Source organism: Salvia hispanica, chromosome 4 (genome assembly GCF_029641045.1).
Source record: "Salvia hispanica isolate PSC_SH4W2 chromosome 4, Shi_PSC_v1, whole genome shotgun sequence".
Classification (NCBI taxonomy): domain Eukaryota; kingdom Viridiplantae; phylum Streptophyta; class Magnoliopsida; order Lamiales; family Lamiaceae; genus Salvia; species Salvia hispanica.
This window is the reverse complement of record NC_142695.1, coordinates 23,698,007-23,722,193: the sequence shown is the minus strand read 5'-3', so window position 1 is coordinate 23,722,193 and position 24,187 is coordinate 23,698,007. Positions and strand designations below refer to the sequence as shown.

The window sequence follows — 24,187 nt, the reverse complement described above, 5'->3', positions numbered from 1 at the left end:
AAACACACAAACCTCCGTCCTAGATTCCAACTTAGTTGGATCCTTTTCCAATACATGAGCCGGACATCCCCATACTCTGAGATGTTCTAGATTGGGATTTTGCCCATTCCACAACTCATATGGGGTGGTAGGAACTGATTTAGAAGGTAAGTGGTCTAAGAGATAGGTTGCCGAAAGCAACGCATGCCCCCAAAACGAAGTAGGTAACCGTGCATAACTCATCATCGAGCGGACCATGTTTAATAAGGTCTTGTTCCTTCTTTCAGCTACGCCATTCTGCTGGGGTGTGCCCGGCGCAGTCGTTTAGGATTGAATTCCCGCCACTGATAAGTAGTCCAAAAACTCGGCACTTAGGTATTCGCCTCCGCGATCAGATCGCATGCATTTGATAGTCTTACCATGACGCGTCTCTACTTTAGGCTTAAACTCCTTGAACTTGTCAAAAGTTTCAGACTTGTAGCACATCAAATAGACATATCCAACTTTCGAGAAGTCATCTATAAAGGTGACAAAATATCGATAGCCGCCCCTTGCCTCGGTTGACATTGGTCCACACATATCAGTATGAATGAGCTCAAATACTTCCTTGGCCCTATTCCCCTTTGACCTAAAAGGTCTTTTAGTCATCTTGCCTTCGAGACAGGACTCACACTTCGAAAACGGTTCCTTCTCAAGACCTTTAATAAGATCTTGATCAACCATCGCATGAATCCTTCTTTCGTTGGCATGACCAAGTCTAAGGTGCCATAAGTACGTTTCATTCATTGAAGTTGAAGGTTCTTTTCTTTTCTTAGAAATTTTCGATGTAGCATTGAGTTCTGATTTACGTTGATTAAATTGTGTAGAAGTGATTGTGTACAGATTGTTTTCCATGATACCACGACAGATATAAGAAGCATCTTTCTTAATAACGCAATTGTCATTAAAAGAAATCGAATATCCATCAAAAGACAATTTAGAAACCGAAATTAAATTTCTTCTAAAAGAAGGTATCAACAAAACATTCTTCAAAATAAAAAATCTATCACTAGAAAAACGCAAATAAACGTCTCCCACTGCAACGGCCGCCACTTTCGTAGCGTCGCCCAGCTGGACTTCGATCTCATGATCATGTAGCCGTCTTGTCACCTGCATTAAGTCAGGATCAAAACATATATGATCAGTTGCTCTAGTATCAATAACCCAAGTATGAGTAGATGTCGAAGCCAAACATGACTCGATTACTAGAGCATGGTGCATACCTGTAGCCTTGCCCTTCTTAGGACAATCTGGCTTCCAATGACCCTTCTCTCCGCATTTGAAGCACTTTCCAGTAGGCTTCTTGTCACCCCGTTGTTTCTTCTTTCCCTTAGCATTTTTAGCTGCCACTGGATTCGGCGCCTTTTTCTTTCCTTTTCTAGGCTTAGAGCCAGAGGAATTAGGCGCCAAACTCATCATAGCTACCTTAGCTTGAACCATGAGGTCCTCTGCCGACTGAAGTTCAGTCAGCAGCTTTGCCAAAGTGTAATTCCGCTTGTTCATCTCAAAATTGAGCTTGAACTGTTGGAAGCTAGGGGGAAGACTTTGAAGGATTATAGTAACCTGGGACTCGGGATCGATCGTCCCTCCCAATACCTCAATCTGGTTGAGGTGACTCATCATCTCGAGGACGTGTTGCCTCACAGACGAGCCTTCCTTCATAGACTTCGTCATGATACTCCGAAAGGCTTGAGACTTAGTCGTTCGATTCTGAGTACCAAAAAGATTTGCGAGATTCGTCATGATCTCGGCGGCAGTTTCCATGGCAGAATGCTGATGCTTGAGTACTGATGACATAGAAGCCAACATATAGCACTTTGCCATCTCATTCGCCTTATGCCACCGTCTATGCGCATCTCGCAGTGCTTGCGCGGCATTAGTTGCCGGCACAGCTGGGCGTGGAGTAGTGAGCACAAACTTGTACTCTTCGGCTGTGAGAACGATATCCAAGTTTTGTTTCCATTCGATGTAATTTTGGCCCTCGAGTTTGTTTTCTTTGAGAATGGCAGAAAGAGGATTAAAAGACATCTTGACGGATTTTATTGCACTGCAAACGGAAGATTTTACTATTTGTCATAAACTTATGTAAGGAAATTGAGTAGATTAACCATAGAACTTTTCAAAATCTTACAACAGCAAAATTAATAAATTGTATCCTCCTTTGGAGGTTAATACGCATCAAAACTTTGGCAATTTTACTGGTCACAACACCGACGCATCAATATCTTCCTCCTTTGGAGGTCAACACGCCTAATGCTGCCTAAGCACGACCATCAGATTTAGCATTACAGAATTTTATTTCTACAACACACTCCCATAACAATGTTCATGTGCTGATAACAAAAATCAAGCTATCTCATAAATTCTGATTGAACCCTGAAAATTGCAGTTCCTTAGGATTATTGTCCCCACTTTGCAGGTGGCAATAATATTGGGAACCACTTTCTAGTTCATTCTATTTATTATGTGAGAAGTCCGCCCTTATGAACTTACTGTTTTCGTAGGATTATTGTCCCTACTTTGTAGGTGGCGATAATATTCGAAAATCAGCTTCACAAAATTTGCACTCCAACCGATGGAGACCATATATAAACTTATAGTTCATAATTATCGCTTAGATATTTTAGTTATGGTTTTTCATTAATTATCCTTTAGCCTTAAGGCAGATTAAGACTAATTAAATTTTGTTGGTATTTAATTGACTGGATAATTAAATCTTTTATTATCTTTAGTATCTTAGTTCATGAATTATTAATCTAGAATTTAATTCTTATTCATGTCATACTATAAGATATATCAAAAATAAAGTACATTATTTATAATCTTAATTAGACATGAAAAATTAAATTCATATAATTTCCAAGTTCAAGATTGGGAAGAAAATTAAATTATATCATTTAATGTAATCTTATATATATATCTGTCTTATTATAGATTCTATATATATTATATTTAGGAAACTATTAAATTATTCTTATCTATATCATCTAGGATATTAAATATTCATAGATATAGAAAATAATCCAAATATTCCTAAAATCTAGGGAAATCTTCCCAAAATATTTTATTTCATTAAATAATATTATTTTTAATGATTTCTATTAATTAATCAATTAAATAATCATTAAAAAAAATCTTTCGTCAATATCTTGCGATTCGAGGTTGGCACGAATCTACACGACGAAGATTTGAAAATATCCTCCGGAGACGCTCGCCGGGGCGGCGAATTCGCCGCCCGACCGCCGCCGGTAGGCGCGCCGCTTCCTCTCTTCTACTTCCCGGCGGTAAACCGCCGAGTCTTCGTGCCTCCGCCGAGTTCAGCCAGCCATGCAGCGAAGGCCGCACAGCTCCGGTGGTGTCCCTTTGCTCCGGTGGTCTCGCGTCGACCAGAAGCCGCCGTAGCCGGCTTGGCCGCTCTCGGTTCAGCACCACTAGGGCCAGGGTTTCGGCGGATTAGGTTTAGGGTTAGGGTTGGGGTATCCGGCGCCTCGGTGGCTCTCGGACGAGCCACCGCGCCTCTTCTCCTCCTTCCGATACAGCGGGCTCCGGCTAGGGTCGCGGTCTCGATCGGCGGCGCGCACAAGCCCACGCTCATCAGCGCGTCGCCGCGTGATCGCCGCCCCTCGGCTCCCACTTCGACATCAGAATCATCGAGCTTGATCGGGGCGGACTAGGGTTCCGACGAATCTTGGCCGGCGGCGCGCGCGAGCCCTTGCTCGCCGGCGCGTCGCCCCATAGTCGTCGACCCTCGGCTCCCACTTAATCGACGAGTTCGTCGAACTCGTTCGGGTGCCGCCTAGGGTTGCGACAGATTTTGGCCGGCGGCGCGCGCGAGCCCATGCTCGCCGGCGCGTCGCCCCATGTCCGTCAACCCCACTCCCTCGACACCCCTACTCCGATCGCGTGTAGTGTGATTCGTCCCGGCGCAAGCGCCAACGAATCGCACATCTCGTGCGTTCGAATAATTCAAGTTCTATGATTCGAATGTTCTTGAGTTCAACATGCATAAACAAAAATAACAAAAACACAAGAACATGCTTCGTAATCAAATAAGACATGCATACATGAATTTCGCGAAATTTAAATCCAAATAATCAGAGCCAAAGACTAGCTCTGATACCAATTGATGGAACTGGCAGCGGAAGCGGGCGCATAAATAACAATCACATAATAATCAGATCTATTTAGCAGATTATTTAGACAAAACCTATTCGCGTAATTTTGCCATGTATCATGCTCATAACTTGAATTAACCATGCTTTAAAAATATTGAAACCTAAAACATGCTTTTCTACGGAGCAGAAAAATACCTAAATAATTCTCCAAAGAATTGAAGATGCCTAGCCTCTTCTCCACGTGATGCTTTGAGTACTAGACCACAAATCTTCTCTCTGGTTCCCGAACAGTATCCCAATATCAGTGTGGGCTGATCTTACTAGAATACTAAGACTTAAATAAAGAAGACATAAGAAATCCTTTTTGAAACAGGAGAGGAATTCGAAAATTCCTTCAGCTTAGGGGCTGAAAATTTTTGAAAATTTTAAAGATAAAATTGTGATGATTTTTGTCTCCTTTATTCTCCTATATATATTAAGTTCTTTTTGGGCCTAGACAGGGATCTATGTAAGGTTTTGGATATGGGCTCATCCAATTTACTTTTTACTAATTAAATTGAACCCACAATTTAATATAAGTTATAATTGGAATATTATGAGCAGCCACTACAGAAGTAATATTGAACTCTCCCCATCCAAATCCGAAATTACAAGTAATCCAGGTTTCCGTTTAACTTTTATTTCCCGCGCTTAAGATTAAAATGTCCATTAATTAATTAATGTCTGCTATTGACTTAATTAATTAACTTCTTATTAATTCCAAGAGTGGACTTAGCATGAAACGCTCATTTATTATTCATAGAGTAATCACACTCCAACTAGCTAGGTTCCGAATAATAAAACCTTGTTTCACGCTCCTCTTGAGGACATTATCAAACGAGACTCAGCTCGTGCACAATTCAATATAATAGCAATCCTAGCACCGCTAGATATTGATCACCACTACCCAATATATCAGGATAATTGGGTTACGAAAAACCCGCACCATTTGATAAGTCAAAGCAGTGCATAATCAATACCGTATGCTCAATGCTAACCTACATTGATTAAGAAATAAATATTTATCAAGACCTCGTCTTTCAGTAGATAGCCTAAGGCAAGTCTTGCTGTTAGATCCGTTCAGTGCTATACCACACCAATGTCATCTTATTCCAGTAAGGCTTAGAAATATGCGGACTGACATTGCAACCTTTCTCGTTGGATAGTCAAATTCCAACTAGGTTGTGAAATTCATCTTTTTCTTTGTGTAGAACTGACCGTATTACCTTAAAGTGGACGACGCCCACAACCGGTGTACTAAAACAAAGACTTAGACTTTGTTAAGTTAACTTATACATTTAAACATGCATTAACATCCATTAAATGTAAAACATAACAACATTATGACAAAAAATAATCTGTTTTATTTATTGGAAAATAAAATAAGAGTTTTACAGTCTTCAATCACTCGAAACGGGATTTCTAGTATACAAACTCTAACAATATACTCACGCGAAGTTATTTCGTAGACGAAGACATTGGTGTCATTTCCAAAGCGTTTTAACATTATCTCAATAGGGTGATCACCGGTGGAATCCAACTGTATATGAAATCCTTGATGCATATGGCTTCCATGATCGTATCAGGTAGTAAAAGTTGTGTTTGAGGTAAGAGAAAGAGAGAGAAAAGAGGGGAATGAAATGGATATCAATTTTATTCAGAATAATAAAGGTGGAAAAAATATTTATATTAATGTAACAATGTCGTTTTATGCATCATCAAAAGCCGGCATTTTAAGTATCACCAAAAGATGTTGTTTCGAACACGAATGAGAGATACTCTATGCTTTACTATTCCATTTTGGAAATAGAATACCAAAATTTAAAATTATTTTATGATTTAAATGAATATTGGTCAATACAAATATATAATACATTATTTACATTATTTAAATTAGTGCATATGTAAGTCATGTCATTAAAATTTGTTGACATAGGCCACCAAAAAATTTTAGATGTGATAATTTTGAAATTTTCAACTGAGTAATTATTCTATTTTTGAAAAGTATATGACTTTGAAGTTTGACCAGGCCCACGATTCTGGAATCAACGGTTCCGATTTTGGAAATTTCCGAATCAAAACCGAACGCAAGGGTGTTTCGTCGTTACGATTCCGGTTCCGAACCGCCAGTTTCGATTTCGGTTTTTCTGCTTATTACGGTTTTTCGATGGTTTTTTGCAGTTCCTTGGTTTTACGATTTTTCGGCGGTTTTTCGTGGTTCTAGAAATTTGAACCTAAACCGGACCATGGTTCCAAAACTGACGGTTTTGGTTCAATTTATATCTCATAGTTCCGGTTAGGAACCGTAACCGCAGTTACGGTTTCGCGGTTAATCGCCCGAACCGTAAACCTTGGGCATCTCTACCTTCGTCCCACAATAATTGTCCATTTTGGTTCTGACACAAGTTTTACTGTAATGCAGGGAAAAGTGGGTTAAAAATTAATGGAATATGGTGTTGCACTATTTTTTAGCACTATTAATACCTGCAAGTATACAAAGTAGCAACAATATAGCTAAAGGTCAATACCGGATATCGAACACGGGGAAAACAAACACAGAATGTCTATCTTCTACTACAACTCAATTACTATATGGAGAACCGAAAGATTTTGAAAACTTTTGAAAACTGAAAGCAATAAACAACTTGTTGCAGATAAATCACGGAGATAAAAGTATAGAGATAAGAGAATTCTAGGGATGTGCGTTCACAGTAATGGTTATACAAATTCCAACTACAATACCCTAGCATAGTTATCACTTTGATAGAACGAGTCACCTAGCTTATGCTCATGCGATGCAAACGTTGATTACTAACATTAGGGTTGTCAATCCTAACACGTAACTCCGAAAAGCTCCTAAGACCCTTAAAAAGTCCCCACTCTCAATTAACATTGTCGTTTTAAAAGAAGCTAATTGTAGTGTCTACTAAGTGGACCTAACTCGCTAGAACTTTCTCACAGTTATGAAGCAAGTTATGTTGGATCAACACAGAATGCGTCACTCAGACCCGAAGCGTAAAAAATAACTTAGGGAAGAAACAAAGTAAAAAAAAAAGACGGATATTAAATAGAAAAAGGAATTGTATAATCAAAGTCGTTACTAACACATCCCTAGAATCCTATGAGTTTAGTTACACATAATGGAATAATCTAAACACATAGATTCAAGGGAAAACAAGAGGAACGTAAAACTAAAGCAAATAAAACCTGTAGGTTGAATCCTTGTCGTTCTTGATGTTCTTGAATCCTACTTCAACTCCTTGCACAATGAAGTACTCTAGCTTTTAATCTCTGGGAATTATGTTGCAAAAAGAAGCTCTAATTTGATGAAGCTTGAGGTCTTATTTATAGGGGAAAGTCACTCCTCATCATAGAAGGAAAAGATCTTCAAAATATGAATCTTGGAGCAGAATCTAGGGCTATCGGATTCGCCGCCTTTTCACGGCGGGCCGCCGAACCTTCTCCGGCGGTCGTCGGACGAGACTCCGTTTCAAGCACAAAATTCCGAGGCGGGCCGCTGCACTTCACTGGCCGGCAGTCGTCGTACACCTTGCGGCAGTCGCCCGTCGCCGTCTGAACTCCAAATTTCCAGACTTTGCGTTTTGACTCTCTTTTTCGGCTAAAATATGCACATTTCTCACAAAACACGTCAAAATACGAAAATGTATAAATATGCAAATAATAGACATGTAACATGATTTTGACATAAAAAACGGACCAAATAATGGCCTTAAAACAGTGCAAAATCCGAGCATATCATATGGATCCTACTTTTATATATTAATTTTATAATAAAATTTGTGTAAAATAGGTCAGTAGAATGTGAGAAATACTTACCATTTATGATAAAAAAAAATGAAAATGGCCAAAAATGGTAAAAGTGGACAACTAATGAGAAGCGGATGGAGTAATAGTTCACATGACTCTTGACATACGACTCTTGACATACGTTAAAACACTACTTTCTTAATTTTCGTGCTAACAGGTATGTATTGTTTTATTTGAGATGAACAATGTTTGGAACGAATGGTGTAATTCTTAATCTATATTAAATTTTAAGAATTGTAACCTAACCTCTATGTGTGAGACACGAGTGAGCAATTTCAGAGTTAATCCACAAATAGTGGCGGAGGGAGTAAGGAGCAAGGGGGTACGAGTGTACCCCAAAAAAAAATAGTAGTATTATATATTTAAATACAAAATCTGATTTTATATTAATAAGATTATATATAATGTTCCCCTATTTGGTTATTCCTCTAATAAATATTGGAAAAGAAATAAAATATATTTAATAAATCAAAGAGTGTTAAAGCTCTTTTATAGAACAAGGTAAAATTAACAAACCTACTGCCATCCCCAATTGAAAACCGCCCGACTGCTTCTGCTTCTGCTTCTTCTTGCCTTCTTCCGCCGCCGCCGGGCGCCGACTGCTTCTCTCCAACCCTGGTTATTCTTGCCTTCTTCCGTGACTCGCCGCCCCAATTTTCTCTAACACTTTGTGAAAGTGTTGAAAAAGTGAGTGAATTGATTAGGTGTAAAAAGTTAGTTCATTAAATAATTTAGGATTTTGGCAGCTTGTGCAAATAGAATAATACTTTACACTTTATGACTCTATCTTATTGTCTTGGAATTGGCGTGAATTGAAAATAGCCACGCTTCCAATTATTTGTGGATGAGAAATTCTCAATTATGTATTATTTTAGGGATTATAGAGTATTAAATGCACTAGTATTTAATTTTAAATAGCAGTGCTTAATTGTTGTTTCGATTCTAAATTATTGTGTTTCAATTTTAAAAATTTGATATTCTGACTTCTATGATAAAGTTGTTTTTGATGTCTAGTTATAATTGTTGTGAATTCACAATATTAGAATTGAATGGTCAATATTGATTTTGACAAATTTTGTAATGACATCGTGTGCAGGAAATAAAGTAATGAGAAAACAATCCGATCTTCGACAATTTATGTCCAAAAGGAGAAAAACTCATGATAGTTCAAGCTCTCCGGCTTCAAGCTCTCCACCTTCAAGCCCTTCGGCTGCAAGCTCCCCACCTTCAAGCTCTCCGGCTTCAATTGGTATTGTATCTCCTTCAGATGCTAGTGTTCCATTACATGAGGAAGAATTGATTTATGATATCGAAAAACTTCATCATGATCCTATTAGAAGAACTGCTATAATGAAATATCCCCCAAATGACCGAGATACAATTAGGATAGCGTATATTCTTAGAAAACCTTGTCAGCCAAGAACTTTTTCTTTTCCTCAAAAAGAAGTTGGAGGTTCGCGTCGTCGGTTTATGGTTTCATGGTTTGATAGATGGGATTGGCTTGAATATAGTATGGATGAAGATGTTGCATTTTGTTTTGTTTGCTACTTGTTCAAGAATGAAGTTGGACATGCAGGGGGAGATGCATTTGTGAATTTAAGTCGTGGAATAAGCCGGAATGATTTATAAAACATATTGGTGGAGTTAGAAGTGCTCATAATCTTGCTTATGAGAAATATGTGAACTTTAGGAATGGCAAAAAGAAATCGATTCTGGTTTCTTTAGATAATGTTAGTGATGTGATTAACAAAGAGTATAATGTTCGCTTGAAGATTTCAATTTCTTGTTTACGTTACCTATTGGGACAAGGCATGACATTTCGTGGTCATAGGGAAGGTGAAGATTCCCTTAATAGGGAAAATTTTATTGAACTTTTAAAATGGTTGAAGTCACATAATGAAGTTATTTCAAAAGTGACTTTGGAAAATGCCCCTAGAAATTGTCAATTGACATCTCCAACTATTCAAAAAGACATCATCAATTGTTGTGCTAAAGAAACAATGAAGATAATTGTGGATGATCTTGGTGATGACTACTTTGCTATATTAGCCGATGAATCTAGTGATGTGTCCCAAAAGGAACAATTGGCTCTTTGTTTGCGCTATGTTGAAAAGAAAAGGGGAAAGGTAGTTGAACGATTCATTGGTCTTGTGCATGTTGGTGGTACTACATCTTTGTCTCTTAGAAGTGCAATTATGACTTTACTTATTGAACATTCATTAAGCCCATCCAAGATTCGAGGACAAGGATATGATGGGGCTAGTAACATGAAGGGTGAGATAAATGGACTCAAGACTTTGATCATGAAAGATACTCCAAGCATTTACTACGTACATTGCTTTGCCCACCAGCTTCAACTAACATTGGTAGCCATTTCAAAAAAGAACGATGATTGTAGTTGGCTTTTTGAAACTGTTGGAATTTTGTTGAATGTAATTGGAGTTTCTTGTAAGAGAAATGAATTGATTCGCGACATTCAAGCACAAAAAGTTGCTCAAGCGTTGGAAGTTGGTGAACTTGAATCAGGATCGGGGTTGAATCAAGAACTTAGTTTGAAGAGGCCTGGAGACACTCGTTGGGGTTCTCACTACAAGACTCTTTTGAATATCATGGACTTGTTTTCTATGATTTTTGAAGTTCTTACGATGATTGGAAAGAAAGATTCAATTTTCAGTGATAAGGGAAAAGCTCAAGGCATTTTGTACTTACTAGAGTCATTTGATTTCGTGTTTATGGCACAACTAATGACTACTATATTTGGGTACACTAACGATTTGTGTCTTGCTTTGCAAAGAAGAGATCAAGACATCATTAATGCTATGAGGCTTGTCACTCTAACTAAAGATCAACTACAGAAAATGAGGGAGGATGGATGGGAGATTCACTTGAACAAGGTAATCTCAATTTGCAATAAACATGGCATTGTTGTTCCGGATATGAAAGCTCAATATAGCCCTCATGGAAGATCAAAAGTTTTATTCAACAAGTTTCATATCTTCATCATTTTCGTGTTGATGTGTTTATCAAAGTGATTGACTTATTACTTCAAGAACTTGATAATCGATTCGATAAAGTTAATATGGAGTTGCTCAGATGTATGGCTTGCTTCAATCCTAAAGATGACTTCTCTTCTTTTGACAAGGAAAAGGTACTCAAACTAGCCACTTTTTATCCTTCCGATTTTTCAAACATTGATTTGATGGAGCTTGAGTGCCAACTTGATTTATTCATTGGAGATGTGAGAAGTGATGAAGACTTTCGGAATTTGCGAGATATTAGTTCTCTTTTGGTGAAGCTTGTTGAAACAAAAAGAGATGTGGTTTATTCACGTGTGGCTTTGCTTATCAAGTTGATTTTGATTCTTCCGGTTGCCACTGCAAGTGTAGAGAGAGTGTTTTCTGGAATGACGTTTGTGAAGAATAAGTTGCGAAATAGTATGGGCGATCAACCTTTGAATGATTGTTTGGTCACTTTCATTGAGAAAGATGTGTTTCTACAAGTATCCGATGACGATGTAGTGAATCGTTTTGAAGCAATGAAGACTCGTCGAAAAATAAATTAGATATAATGTAGTTTATTTTTGTATTTTGAAATGTATGACTCTAAAATTTTATAATATTTCAGAACATATTTCTATTAGTATTAGTTTTATTTTTGGTATGTTATATAATGATTTATCATATGACTCGTATCCCTGAATATAAATTCCTGGATCCGCCACTGTTCACAGACGTGAGTTGTGAATTCATAAAGAGAAGGTGAAATGAAATTCACTGTGTGACAGGATGTATGTATGTAGATTATGTGACAAGAAACCAATGTTAAAAATAGAATAAAATTTCCTAACTCAACTAAGCCACGGTCAGATTCATTAATATTATCATCATTGCCATTCCTATATCATAAATGCTAAAAAGTAGTCTAATACCTTGAAACAATGAGCATTAAATAGATTGGGCCTAGATCAGGAGGATTTTTGGGCAGCATAAACGAATAGATACTTATAGGATTTTTTTTATTCAAATAAAAATATATCTAAATCCAAAAATGCAGTTTAAATCGTGGTCTTTATAATATTTGGATTGGATGTCATTGTTAGATTATTTTAGAGCATCCTTTATTAAAATGACCTAAAACTAAACCCTATTTATAATTTTATTCTGTATTTTTGTATTTAGATCTAGTTTTGCATGGATCAAAACCACTTTACTTATATATGCAAATTAAAAATTAAATACAATTATTAAAAAATGATTTATATTATGATGAAATTGGGTTGATGTAGATGACAAATTCCAATTGTGGAAGTGGGGCAAGGGGGTTGTTTCCTTCAATAAACAAAATGGGCCTGCGGCCCAATTAACCCTCTTGCACCCTAATATTTAATTTCGAATTCGAAAACTATCTAATTGTAAAATATATATAGAATTCCCCAATATATGAGCTAACATTGGACTAATTTAGGGAGGAGGTTGCATTGAAAATAATGGTATTAAGAGATTGGTAATTCGGTACGATATCGATAGCATACTATGAGAATGTAAATTAAGTAATGCATTATTCAAGTATTCCTATGTTTATTCAAGTATTCCTATCTTTAGTGACGGAGCAAAATATTTTATGTCAGAGGCCCAAATTTGGAGTGTTTTTTTTAGGTCGCGCTGCCATTTTCCAGTCACAGTGATAAATAAAAAAAAAATTATAAATAAAGAGCATAATTTAAAATGAAATATACTTGTATTATTTGATATATTAACACATTGAGGAGTGTTATATTGCTAACGCATAACTTAATTGCTAACTACAACTAAATAATAGTCCTTAGATATTCAATTAAGGAGCTTAGATCATCAATCCCTAAATGTCAATACAATCAACGAAAAACGTCAATAAGGCCACATGATTAATTCCAAAAATTATCAATATGGGTATTAATGTCAATTAACTACATGTTTAGTTATAACTAACTTTTAAAAGAAATTTCAAAACTTTAAACTCATATAACATATATCAAATTAAAGATAATTTTATAAGGACTCCAACGATATCATACATGCATATGTTCCGACGTCAAAATTTGAAAAAAGTTTCGAAAATTTTTAAGTTTTACGTACAGCAGAAATGTCAACATACTATATAAAATATGTCAATATAATACATGTAGAATGTCAATATAAGCAATGGGTTAACATTCTTAAAGCATTGTGTTGACATTCTCAAAGCATTGTGTTGATATTTTCGAAACACTATATTGACATTTTCATCCAAAACCCTAATTTGAAGTTTTTTTTTATCTTTTTTGATTTTATTAATAAAAACGAAAATTATACGTGGCAAATTGTAGACCACACGTTTTCTAAAATCCTATGGCCTTAAATTAGTTGTAGTTAGCAATTAAATGATGAGTTAGCAATTGATCACTCCCTCCCCTTAACACATTTAGTATTAACAAAGTCTACGAATACTTATTCAATTAAATATATAAATATTTATTTTATAAAATTTAGTAACATTTTTTAATTTTACTGGATAAATTAAGATATGGAATATCTTATTATCATAAACGACTGATCCATAACCTAGAAATTGATGATGGTAATAATAATTCTAAAAGATGTGCTCCACTACATATTTTATAGAATTTAAAGAATTCTAAAAAAAATACATGTATCATAGAAAATATAGAAAACAAAAAATAGTGAAAAGAAAGAAGAAAACAAAAACAGAGATTATTGAGAATAACAAGGAAATATATGAAAAATGTTAAGGATATATACCTAAGCAATATACAAAAAATACCTAATATAAGTAATAAGAGGTGTGATACGTTGCTAACTCTATTAACTCATCAACGCAGAAAATGTCAACACTATAACACATTGAAATGTCAACATAAATTTAATTGATATTTTAATACACTGTGTTGACATTGATATTTAAAATGTCAACACGATATATTAAAATATAACAAAAATTTGTGTTGACATTTTTAATACTCTCTATTGATGAGTTTGCAAGTTAGCAGTTTAAGAAAAAATAGTATTATCACACCCCTAAGTAATAAACTACAAGGGAAAATACCCAAAGGAATATATGAAAAATGTTGATGAAAAAAAAGTTTGAGATGAAGGAGTGCTAAACTCGTGATCAAGGAGTCTCAAACTCCTCAAGGCAAGTAACTGGCGCTCAAACCTAGGGGTGGTTTGGTACGGTATACCGTATCCGGGGTGCCATACCGTATACCGTACCGAAAGTAACGGTATGACAAAAACCATACCGATATCGTACCGTAAGTTTCGGTATACCGGAGTTCGGTATACCGGAAATTCGGTATGGCAGTTTTCCATACCGTTACCATACCGTGTTATCGGTATACCGTACCGCATTTCGGTATACCGTACTTTTACGGTATACCGAACTGCGATATGGTATTCCGATATACCGTTATATCGTGTTTTGCGGTACGGCATACCGTTATACCGTTATACCGTGAAAAAATCTATTATATCCAAAATAAATAATCTAGTTTTCAACTACTTCAAAAAGTCCAAAATAATCAAACTCATCACAGTCAAATCTTGTTCATACATCATTCTAACAAATTATAAAATCAAGAGCAACATCATCTTCATTTCTTGCAACCTTGTTGGTGAGTTTGTTAAAAGACATCACTTGTAGACAGGACTGAAAATGGATCCAACCTGCTGTTTAGAAACAAGAAATAGAGATTAATTATGTCACATAATCAAAATACGGAAAAGAACTCATTAACAAGCAACAAATGGTGTTTTCATATAGTTAATTAAATACTGAAATAAATGGTTTTGGGTTGAGGAGGGACCATAAACATAATTTGATACATCCGTAATAAATGGAGTATTTGATTATTATACAACACAATTTATACTAGTAGATGATTAGTATAATACGTGTACCTATGAATATCTAGAAAACAACTACCATAGGATAAATGAATACTTGAGAATCAAGTAGAATACAAGAATTGCTATTTCAAATTATTAACTAGTAGTGCAACACCTTAAATTCCAGTTACTGCCATTACAGTTATATATTTTAATCAAATACATGCATTACACATATCTTTTGCAATAAGCTTCATAAGCATGAATCATTTTGGCTCTCAGACTCTCTGTCCCATGACTCCCATGATCCCATCTACTGCCAACAGTTCAAAAAAAAGTAGAAGATGAAATTTCTTGAATAAAATTAGTACCTGATCAATTCAAATTGTTGGATGAAGTAGTTGATAAAACTTGAGAATCATCTTGATTCATGCTGGCATCTAAAAAAAACAAACCAATAGTTAATATATATAAGACAAAGAAACTTCATAAATTAAAGTAAATAAGTAATACTTACTTTTTTCAATTTCTTCTATTTCTCTATACAAATCAAGGTCATCATCAGTTGGATCCCTATATAAACTGAACTTATCTGCATTGAGCCAATCGTTCGTGCACACTAATGCCTCCACCATCTTTGGACTCAAGCTAGTCCTAAAAGGATCCACAACTCTTTTACCTAAGCTGAAAGCAGATTCACTAGCAACTGTGGAACTTGGAATTGCAAAGATATCTTTTGCAATGAGTGAAAGGATTGGATATCTAGTTTCACTTCCTTTCCACCAATCCAAAAGATCAAAAGAAGGATCACGCTGCTCCATCTCATCAGCTAGATACTTATCCACTTCGTTAGATATTTGCTTAAGTTGGTCTTGAGAAACTTCTTCTTGCACTCCATTGTAAATTTCATCAAAGAGATGCAATCCACTTTGGCTGATATTGTCATCAACATTGTCCACATCTTGTAGGTACAGCTTCTGAGTCTTAGAGGAGGAGGTATCAGTCACTCCTTTATACTCTCCCCACAAACACACCAAATCATTTTTAAAACGATCACATAACTCTTGAAGCTCTTGATCATTGTCTCTCAATTGCTTGCCTCTCAATTTCTTGACGCTTACCATGAGCATTTTAAGCTTGTTTCTCGGATCCAGAACACTAGCAATAAATATCAGTGGATTCATCTTATTCCATTCCCCCCAGTATTTTTCAAACTTCACCTTCATTGCTTTTGCAATATCTGACAGAATCGGATCTGAATAATCACTGCACTTTTTCTCAATCTCAATTTGTATAGCAAACATCGAAACTGCAATCAAATGAGATGTAGGGGTTTTCGATGCACTTAACTCTAAAGTCGCAATGATCCCAGTATGGGCTACGCTTCTTCTTTTTAGGAGCTAGAGGAGGCTTTTCTGTCGAATCTTCTATTGCTCGCTTTCGACTAGTACCACCATCAACTGTTGATGTGTCAACTGTTTTTGATGGTTCATGAATAGGTGGATTAGGAAGCGCATGAGAAGACTCTGATTCCATTCTGAAAAGATAACAACATAGTTAGTCTTACAACAACAGAATCAGCAGCAAACCAGTCAAGCAATCTGAAGCTGCATTGTTGCACTGTTCCACTCTGCTCATTGCCCTCTTCACCATTCTATCATTTCATCACACAAATTATTATTTCTAGTCTATTTATGCCCCATTTTACTTAATTCAGTTTGCACTAACTGTTAGATCTAGTCTCAAAAATTCACCTCACTACTGTGTCTTAAGAATTTTCAGATTATTGTAATACTGTCGGATATGATATCACTGCCGGAAAACAAAAACTTCTTGATACAATAGGAGCACTCAGTAGTCACTAGCACGTATAAACTCTGTTTAAAAATTAAGCTCTTCCATTAATTAATTAATTGATACTTAGCAAAATCTGTGAGCTGCTCAAGAGCACATTCAATTAAAGGGCCAGCTGGTGATCGAATTGAGAGGCATTTGCAAGGTAAATTGACTAATATGGTAGTTAATACTTAATACTAGAATTTTAAATTCATAATCTCCAAAATAGCAACACCAAAGAAAGTAACAAATCCCTTTCCATTTGAGTATGTAGTATCTAATAAGGACTATAAATGAAGTAATGAATAAATTAAGATTACCTGATGAAGCAGCTTCGAGGTGAGCGACGAGCTTATGGTGGAGCTGAGCGGCGAGCTTGTGGACACCGGCTGAATTGGCGAGCGAGACGGCGACCTCGTGGTGGCGCTGCGGAGCAGAGGTTGGGCCGGCTGAATCGGCGGAGCAAGACGGTGACCTCGTGAGGGTTTGAGAGTTGAGAGTTGAGACTTTGAGCGGCGCGGGCGGGATTGAGGTTTGAGACACAGACTTTTGAGATTTCAGAAAATAGGGTTCCCAATTTTATTTCTTTTATTTTTGTATATTTAAAATTCTTAATTTTTTAAATTTAAGTTTAAATATAACATATATAAATATATATTCATATTTTATATATATATATATATATATATATATATATCAATCGGTATACCGGTATACCATGGTATACCGAAGCATCGGTATATACCGAAACTTCGGTATACCGGTATATACCGGCATACCGAAACTTCGGTATACCGCGGTATGAGAAATCTAATACCGTTACCGTACCGATAGAGATCGGTACGGTATGATACCGTACCGAAAACTACGGTATACCGAAAAAATGGTATTTTCGGTATTTTTTCGGTACGGTAAGTCCGGTATTTCGGTATTTCGGTATAATTCCCCAGCTCTGTCAAACCAACTCCACCAACACATAGATATAGATATAACTCTCTTCATCCACCAATAAACGTTTCATTTTATCATTTTCGTCCATACACCAATAAATATCTTACATTCCACCAACTCTATCTCACTCACGTTTTACTATAAAACTAATATATAAAAATATGGCTTACCTTACACTAACATTTTTCCACTTACTTTCTACTACATTTCTTAAAACTTAAAACTTATGTCATGTGAAATATGAACTTGTAATCATGGACGGAGGGAGTACTTAACAAGCAATGCGGGGCCAGTACCCCCAGGCCCCAATGTTCCACCGTCACTGCCTCTGTCCCATTACAAGTGATTGATATTAATTTCTCGTAGAATCTGCCTAACTTTTTCCTCCCTCTCTATCTTCTTTTACTGCCATAAAATTTCTTTGAGGTTGATTGAACAAAGATTGGGATTAATGAGGCAGATTGTAGATGGAGTGATTGATTGTCTCAACAGATTGGAAGAAATCGGGCTCGAAAACAGTTGACTAACCTTCTTGCAATTGTTTGAATGTGGTGCTTGATGTTGGAATGATTGGAGTGTATACTAATGGGCTAAAGAGTTTTAATTGTAACGGAAGTACTATGTTTCACGCTAGAGTGGCGCAGAAAGGATAGGAAATTTGGGCTGAAAATATTATTTGCTGAATTGGGCTTAAATTGGTCAAAGAAAATAGGATGGTCCAATTCTAGTAACTGATTGGACATTAGACTTTGATTAAATTAATTGGGTTCACATTAGAGCGTATTTCTGTCCCATTAAATATAAAATATTTGAGAATCAGTATGAAATTTTATATAGTTTGTTATTTTGTAAGTTAAGAAAAAGAGAGTAAAGTAAGAGAGATAAAAAAGTAGAGATAAAGTTGTTTCTATTTTAGGAAACATTTTATTTTTAATGGAACAATCCAAAAAGGAAAACGTTGAATTTTTAATGGTATAGATGGAGTATTTAAATTTATTCGCTCACCCATTATTCGTAAAAAAAAATTATTTAATTTTCGCCTCATAGCCACTTGGTATTATTTCAAGTAGTCTAAGTCTTCTGCATAATAGATTAGTTGTGAGCGGCTTTCACAGTGATAACTAAGTAAGTTCTTGCAGAATACAACAAATTAACAACCTAGATATGCTACCAATCGTGAAACGTTGCGACGTCAGTTCATCCCATGATAGTTGAGTAATATTCATTTTCGGGTCGTCCTAAGGTAGTTGACTTATTTAATTTTTTAAGCAAAATAATTATTCTCTCTTGGTCCGGGTGAGCCTCTTGGAAACCATCCACGAGCCTCGTCTTTGCCTCTTCCTCGTCCAGCAGCTTCTGCACTAGCACGATAAAGTCTTCGAGCTTCTTCCAGGTCACCGAGCGCGTTGGCTAGCGTCTTCAACGGGTTTGGGTTAACTTGCTTCACGGTATCGGCTCCCATGATCATCAATTAGCGAGACATATCTTTTGGAGCACTAGATTTTAAAAAATGATGTTTAGATAGTTAAATGGAGAGAGAATAAAGTAACATCCGAAATAAAGTACGATAAGTGAACAGACACTAAAGTAGGAAAGAAATAAAATATGGGAGAAGAATTGTGCTATATTTTGCCAAAAAAGAAATAACTCATTTTAGTTGATATATCCTGAAAAGAATACATGTCATTTATGATGGATACAATGAAGATAAAAAAATATTATCTCCGTCCACCAAAAATAAACATAGTTATGCATGATATAAGTTTTAATGTACGATTGGTAAAATAAGATAAATGAGGAATAAATAAGAGAGAAGCAGGATGGGTGGATTGCAGGGTCTATATTATTCATAGGAGTATTTTAATGCTTAAAACTTTCTATATTAAGAAATTAGTCTAATTTTGATGGACGACCCAAAATGATAAAAAAAAATAATTTATTTTTTGTGGATGGAGATAGTATATTTGAAAAACATTAATGTGATAGAGAAAAATGTAATTAAAGTAATAATAAAGTGAGAGAGGAAACAAAACATTATTTGAATAATACATTTCTTAGTCAGGCATGTGATTTTATGAGTTGTTGGTTAATGTTGCCTGTGATTTTATAAGTTGTTGGTTAATGTGTTTAATTGAAAAGTTGTTGGTTAATGTTGCCTGTGATTTTATAAGTGGTTGGTTAATGTGTTTAATTGAAAAGAAAAAATAGATTTAAAAATTAAATGGTAAGAGAGATAGTTTGAATAGTATTAATTGACAAGATAAAGTTACAAAAATAGAATAGAGAAACTACAAAGTGAATCTCTGAAAATTAAAATGCGTCTTATTTGGGAGATATATAAAAGATATTAGAACTAATAAAATATAAAACTACCCAATTTTCTTTAACAATAGACCACCTACATCATAGATTTGATTCAATATAACAGCCATATTACATAAAACTTCACCATTTGGAGGGAAGCAATAAAATAGCCAAAGTTGTGTCACACTAAATTTAAACCCATTGACATATGCTAAAGCTAATAATCTTGGATAGCCACATTTTCTAAAGTTGGGTTCTTCGCAAATCAATCTCGTCGGAACCTATGCTTCAAAACATAGCCACTTGAATCTCTTCCAAAGCATCACATCACATATTTGTGACTCCAAAATCCATACCGACCCGTATACAGCATCCGGGTCGGACCCTTGTTGCAGTTCATCTCATCTTGATTCTTGATCTGCAGCCAAAACTCCATTTCACAAAAGTCACAAGTAGCCATGATCCAAATCTCTCGAGCTATCATCCATGATCTCCTTTATGTTCGTGATCATCTTCAACACCTGCCACATCGTCGGCCGTTGCTCAGGCGACGTCAGGCTGCAGATGCTGGCTACCTCGACCAGCATCAGCAGCCGCATGTCGTCCTCCCTATCGTCGTCCCTCATTGCACGGACCCAGTCGGCCAGATCAGGGGGCGCGAGCAAGGGGTACTGGGACGGGGGCTTGCCCGAGAGGAGCTCCACCAGCAGGATGCCAAAGGCATAGACGTCGGCTTTGGCAGTGGCTCTGCGTGCGGACTTCCGGATCTCGGGAGCTCTGTATCCGGCGAAGTCGGGATCATCTTCCGCCGAGGTGTCTGCGAGCATGGCCAGGCAGTAGTCGGTGATGCAGGCCTCAAAGTCGGACCCCAGAAGGACGTTCGAGGATTTAAGGTTCCCGTGGACGAATTTCGATGCTTGATGGATGTAGGCGAGGCCCTGAGCCACGTCTTCTGCGATTTTCAGGCATGACGTCCAGTGAAGAGGCTTTGCCATCGTTGATCTTGAACCTGAAAGTTACAGTGTTTTGAAGAAGCATTACATAAACAACTATATAAACATTTTGGTCATCTATAGCTTCAAAAGTAACTTCAGTCAAGAACAAAATTGCACGGATATGCATATCATTGTGAAAAAAGCAAACAAATGAGTAACCAAGATTATGATGACAGAGAAAGAGTAGTAAAGCAATAATTAAAATTTGATTCCCGTGTCACTCATTACTTCCTTATTTAGATATATCATGATTTCCATGCCACTCTCACAAAATTTTTGAAATAACACCAAATATGTTCCATAGAAAACCCGAAAATGAGTTTGGGTTTGGTGTATGGTTGGAGAAGTTTTCTACACTAAAAATGAGTTTTGGTGCATGGTTGGAGATGGACTAAATTATACTCTCTCCATTCCATGGTTGTTGAATCATTTCCCATTTTGGCAAAATATAACACATAATCTCTTTCTATTTTTCACTTTCTCCTACTTTGTTATCAATTTATTTAATACTACTATTACATCTTTTTTCTTAATATTTTGGCGACTAGATAGACTTGTTCTACTTAGAGTGCAATCCCAATCAAAGCCAATCAATCATGAGGCAATAATTTAAGAGTAACACAAAAAGTAAACAAAATGTAGATGGCAGATGGCATTAATTATATAGGAGTATTAGCAAAACCCAAATATAAAATGTAAGAAGTAAAAGCATACCATGAATGAGATTGAAGAGGCTTCCATTGGGATGATAGTCAAATATGATCAATCTCTCCTGCTTCGCCTGAAAATAAGCTCTGAGTGGAACCAGATTGGGATGCCTTAGCACACCAACACACTCCAAATGCTGCTCGAATGCTTCCCCGCTCGTTATTGCGGTTTTGCACGCATCCAACCTCTTCACCGACACCACCACCTGATTCGCCATCACAGCTTTATACGTCGTGCCAATGGTGCCCCTCCCCAGCAGCTCGGCCGACGCTCGCATCAGCTGCTCCAGCGTGTACAGCTCCTCCTCGCCCGAGCAGAATGTGAGGTTGCCGCTCTTCATCATTCTCGGAGGTTGTTTCCCCTTTTTCGATTCAGAGGCTTCGGAATTCGTCTGGAGCGAGATGAATGAGGTAGGTTTGCCGTCTTCTTCGCCGAGATTGCTTTCAATTTTCGATTCAATTTCTTCTCCTCTCTCCTCGTTTTCCTCTTTCCTTTTCCTGATTAACGCGACGAGGCTTAGAACAGCGGCGAGGACTAGCAGAGCGCCGGTGACTAGCCCTAGGATTAGGCCTACGATTTTGTGGTGGCGTTTCTCGGCGGGAGGGGAAATGTCGGTGATTCCTTGCTGCGATTGGGCGTTTTGCAGGAGCGGCGAGGACGGCGGCGCGGCGTCGGAGGGGGAATTGAAGAAAGGATAGCCGCGGCAGGGTTTATTGATGATTTCGCCGCATAGATCTCGATTGTACGCGAATGAGGATATCCTGAACTTTTTCAGCGTCGGTGTGACCGGAATCGGACCGGTGAGGTTGTTGTTGGAGACATTGAAGAGCTCCAGAGTCGACTGGTTCAACGGAGGAATCTCGCCGGAAAATCGGTTGGAGTCGAGGCGGAGGTATCCGAGCCGGTCTAAAACGGTTAGGTTTTGCGGAATCGAGCCGGTGAAATTGTTGTGAGACAAATCGAGGATTAGGAGGCGGTGGAGGACCAGAATCGAGAGCGGAAACTCGCCGGAGAAGCGATTGTGGTCGAGAAATAGGGTTTTGAGGTTTAGGAGGGAGGAGAAGTCGGGGATTGGGCCGGAGAGGGAGTTGTTTCGGAGGCTGAGGACGCGGAGCTGGTCGAGGCCGGAGAGGGAGGCGGCGGAGACGGTGCCTCGGAGAGCGAGGCCGTCGACGGCGTAGCGGACGACGCGGCCCTGGGCGCACTTGACGCCGCGCCAGTGGCAGAAGTCGAAGCGCTCGTTGGTGGTGTAGAGGAGCTTGCCGTCGAGGTCGGCATAGGACTTGAAGGCCAGCAGGGAGGCGGCGTCGGGAGGGAGGGAGGCGGCGGCGGCGGCGGAGGTGAGGAGGAAGAAGAGTGTGAAAAGAAGCATTGTGTTTTGAATTTGAGTGAAGGAAGGTTTTAAAAAGGAGAAGAGGTTAATTTGGGTGGAGAAGAGGAGGCATTGGGCGCCGGAAAAGGGGTGGTGGGAAATGGAAATGGGGAGCAGCTGGCGGAGACAGGCCAAAGTGGGTCAAAAAATGTCACGTGAAAGCAGAAAGGTGTTGAAAAATGTATTGGTTTTTCTTCTTTCTTATTTTTGGTATTCGTGCATTTTTTCTCTTTTATTACTGTAACTTTTTGATGTTGGTGATGTCTCTCCACTGGAGTTTTTAGCTGCACAGAAGAGTAAATGTAAGATATTCAATTTTAAAATTGTGTTACTACATTTTTTCTTCCGCCATTAATTGTCATAATTTAATCCAGCATAATTGTAAAAATAACTCTTTTTATCCAAGTACAGGTGAAGGGTTTCTTTTCGGCCCTTCCTTGTTTTGTAAGGGCATCCGCAGTGGTGCGGACGATGCGACGGATGATGCATCGTCCGCCACTGCAGCATCGCGGATGATGGGTTAACCATCGTCCGCGCCCGATACATCATCCGCGGACGATGTGCGGAGGATACCCCATCGTTCGTCTCATCGTCCGCCACTGTGGACGATGCGACGCGTTTTCGTTTTTTTTTAAATTTTATTCAATTTTCAAAACCTATATATACCTCTCATTTTCACTTCATTTTTCACTCTCTTCACTCTCAAATTCACATTACATTTTCTACATTTCAAGCAAAATGGATTCTGGAGATTACCCAAATCCGAATAGTCCGATGTTCAGTGGTGCACGATGGCCGGGTGCAGAACCCGACGAATACCGGCCATTCGACACCAACACCGAGTACGATCCCGACTTCAGCACCGACTCGTACGGGCTGTCCGACATGGAGCCTTCTCCCCACCGCCCCTCCGCCGCCGCCGCTCCCTCCGCCGCCGCCGCCGCGTCGGGCTCCGCCACCAAGAAGAAGCGGACCAATGCACGTGCCCAGAAGTTGCCTTCAACGGAGGTGTGTGAAGAGTTCTCCCCGGGAAGGACGAACTACTCCGACCCCGAATCCATCGTCTTGACGAGATGCTGGATTGATGTTTCGGAGGATCCGGTGTTCGCCAACAATCACGAGGTGACTGCGTATTCTCAATGGCCGTTCGTCAAAAAC

General features: G+C 37.9%; 1 protein-coding gene, 2 long non-coding RNA genes and 1 pseudogene across 3 annotated transcripts; 2 read left to right on the top strand and 2 right to left on the bottom strand.

Moving 5' to 3' along the window:
• Positions 1–7,216: 7,216 nt before the first annotated feature.
• On the bottom strand, positions 7,217–8,683 carry LOC148927508 (uncharacterized). The gene is made up of 2 exons (XR_016128732.1): positions 8,517–8,683; positions 7,217–7,791 (listed from the first exon to the last, which is right to left on the bottom strand). It is a non-coding gene; the product is annotated as an uncharacterized LOC148927508 (long non-coding RNA).
• Positions 8,684–9,350: 667 nt separating this feature from the next.
• LOC148927507 (uncharacterized) lies at positions 9,351–11,562 on the top strand (annotated as a pseudogene).
• An 8,450-nt stretch (positions 11,563–20,012) lies between these two features.
• On the bottom strand, positions 20,013–23,029 carry LOC148927506 (Leucine-rich repeat protein kinase family protein). Its single transcript, XM_089057367.1, has 2 exons — positions 21,664–23,029; positions 20,013–20,963 (listed from the first exon to the last, which is right to left on the bottom strand). Exons 1-2 carry the CDS (start codon positions 23,027–23,029, stop codon positions 20,401–20,403), a joined length of 1,929 nt encoding a protein of 642 aa, XP_088913493.1. The 3' UTR covers positions 20,013–20,400.
• Positions 21,933–23,352, top strand: LOC148927505 (uncharacterized). Its single transcript, XR_016128983.1, has 2 exons — positions 21,933–22,067; positions 22,183–23,352. It is a non-coding gene; the product is annotated as an uncharacterized LOC148927505 (long non-coding RNA).
• Positions 23,353–24,187: the final 835 nt, after the last annotated feature.

What these genes read in the sequence shown, in the direction of transcription:
- LOC148927506 (XM_089057367.1), bottom strand. Translation starts at nt 23,029, where the DNA reads ATGCTTCTTTTCACACTCTTCTTCCTCCTCACCTCCGCCGCCGCCGCC. An exon ending in CCTCTTCAATCTCATTCATG is followed by an intron (nt 20,964 to 21,663) that starts GTATGCTTTTAC and finishes TGTAACTTTCAG; the next exon opens with GTTCAAGATCAACGATGGCA.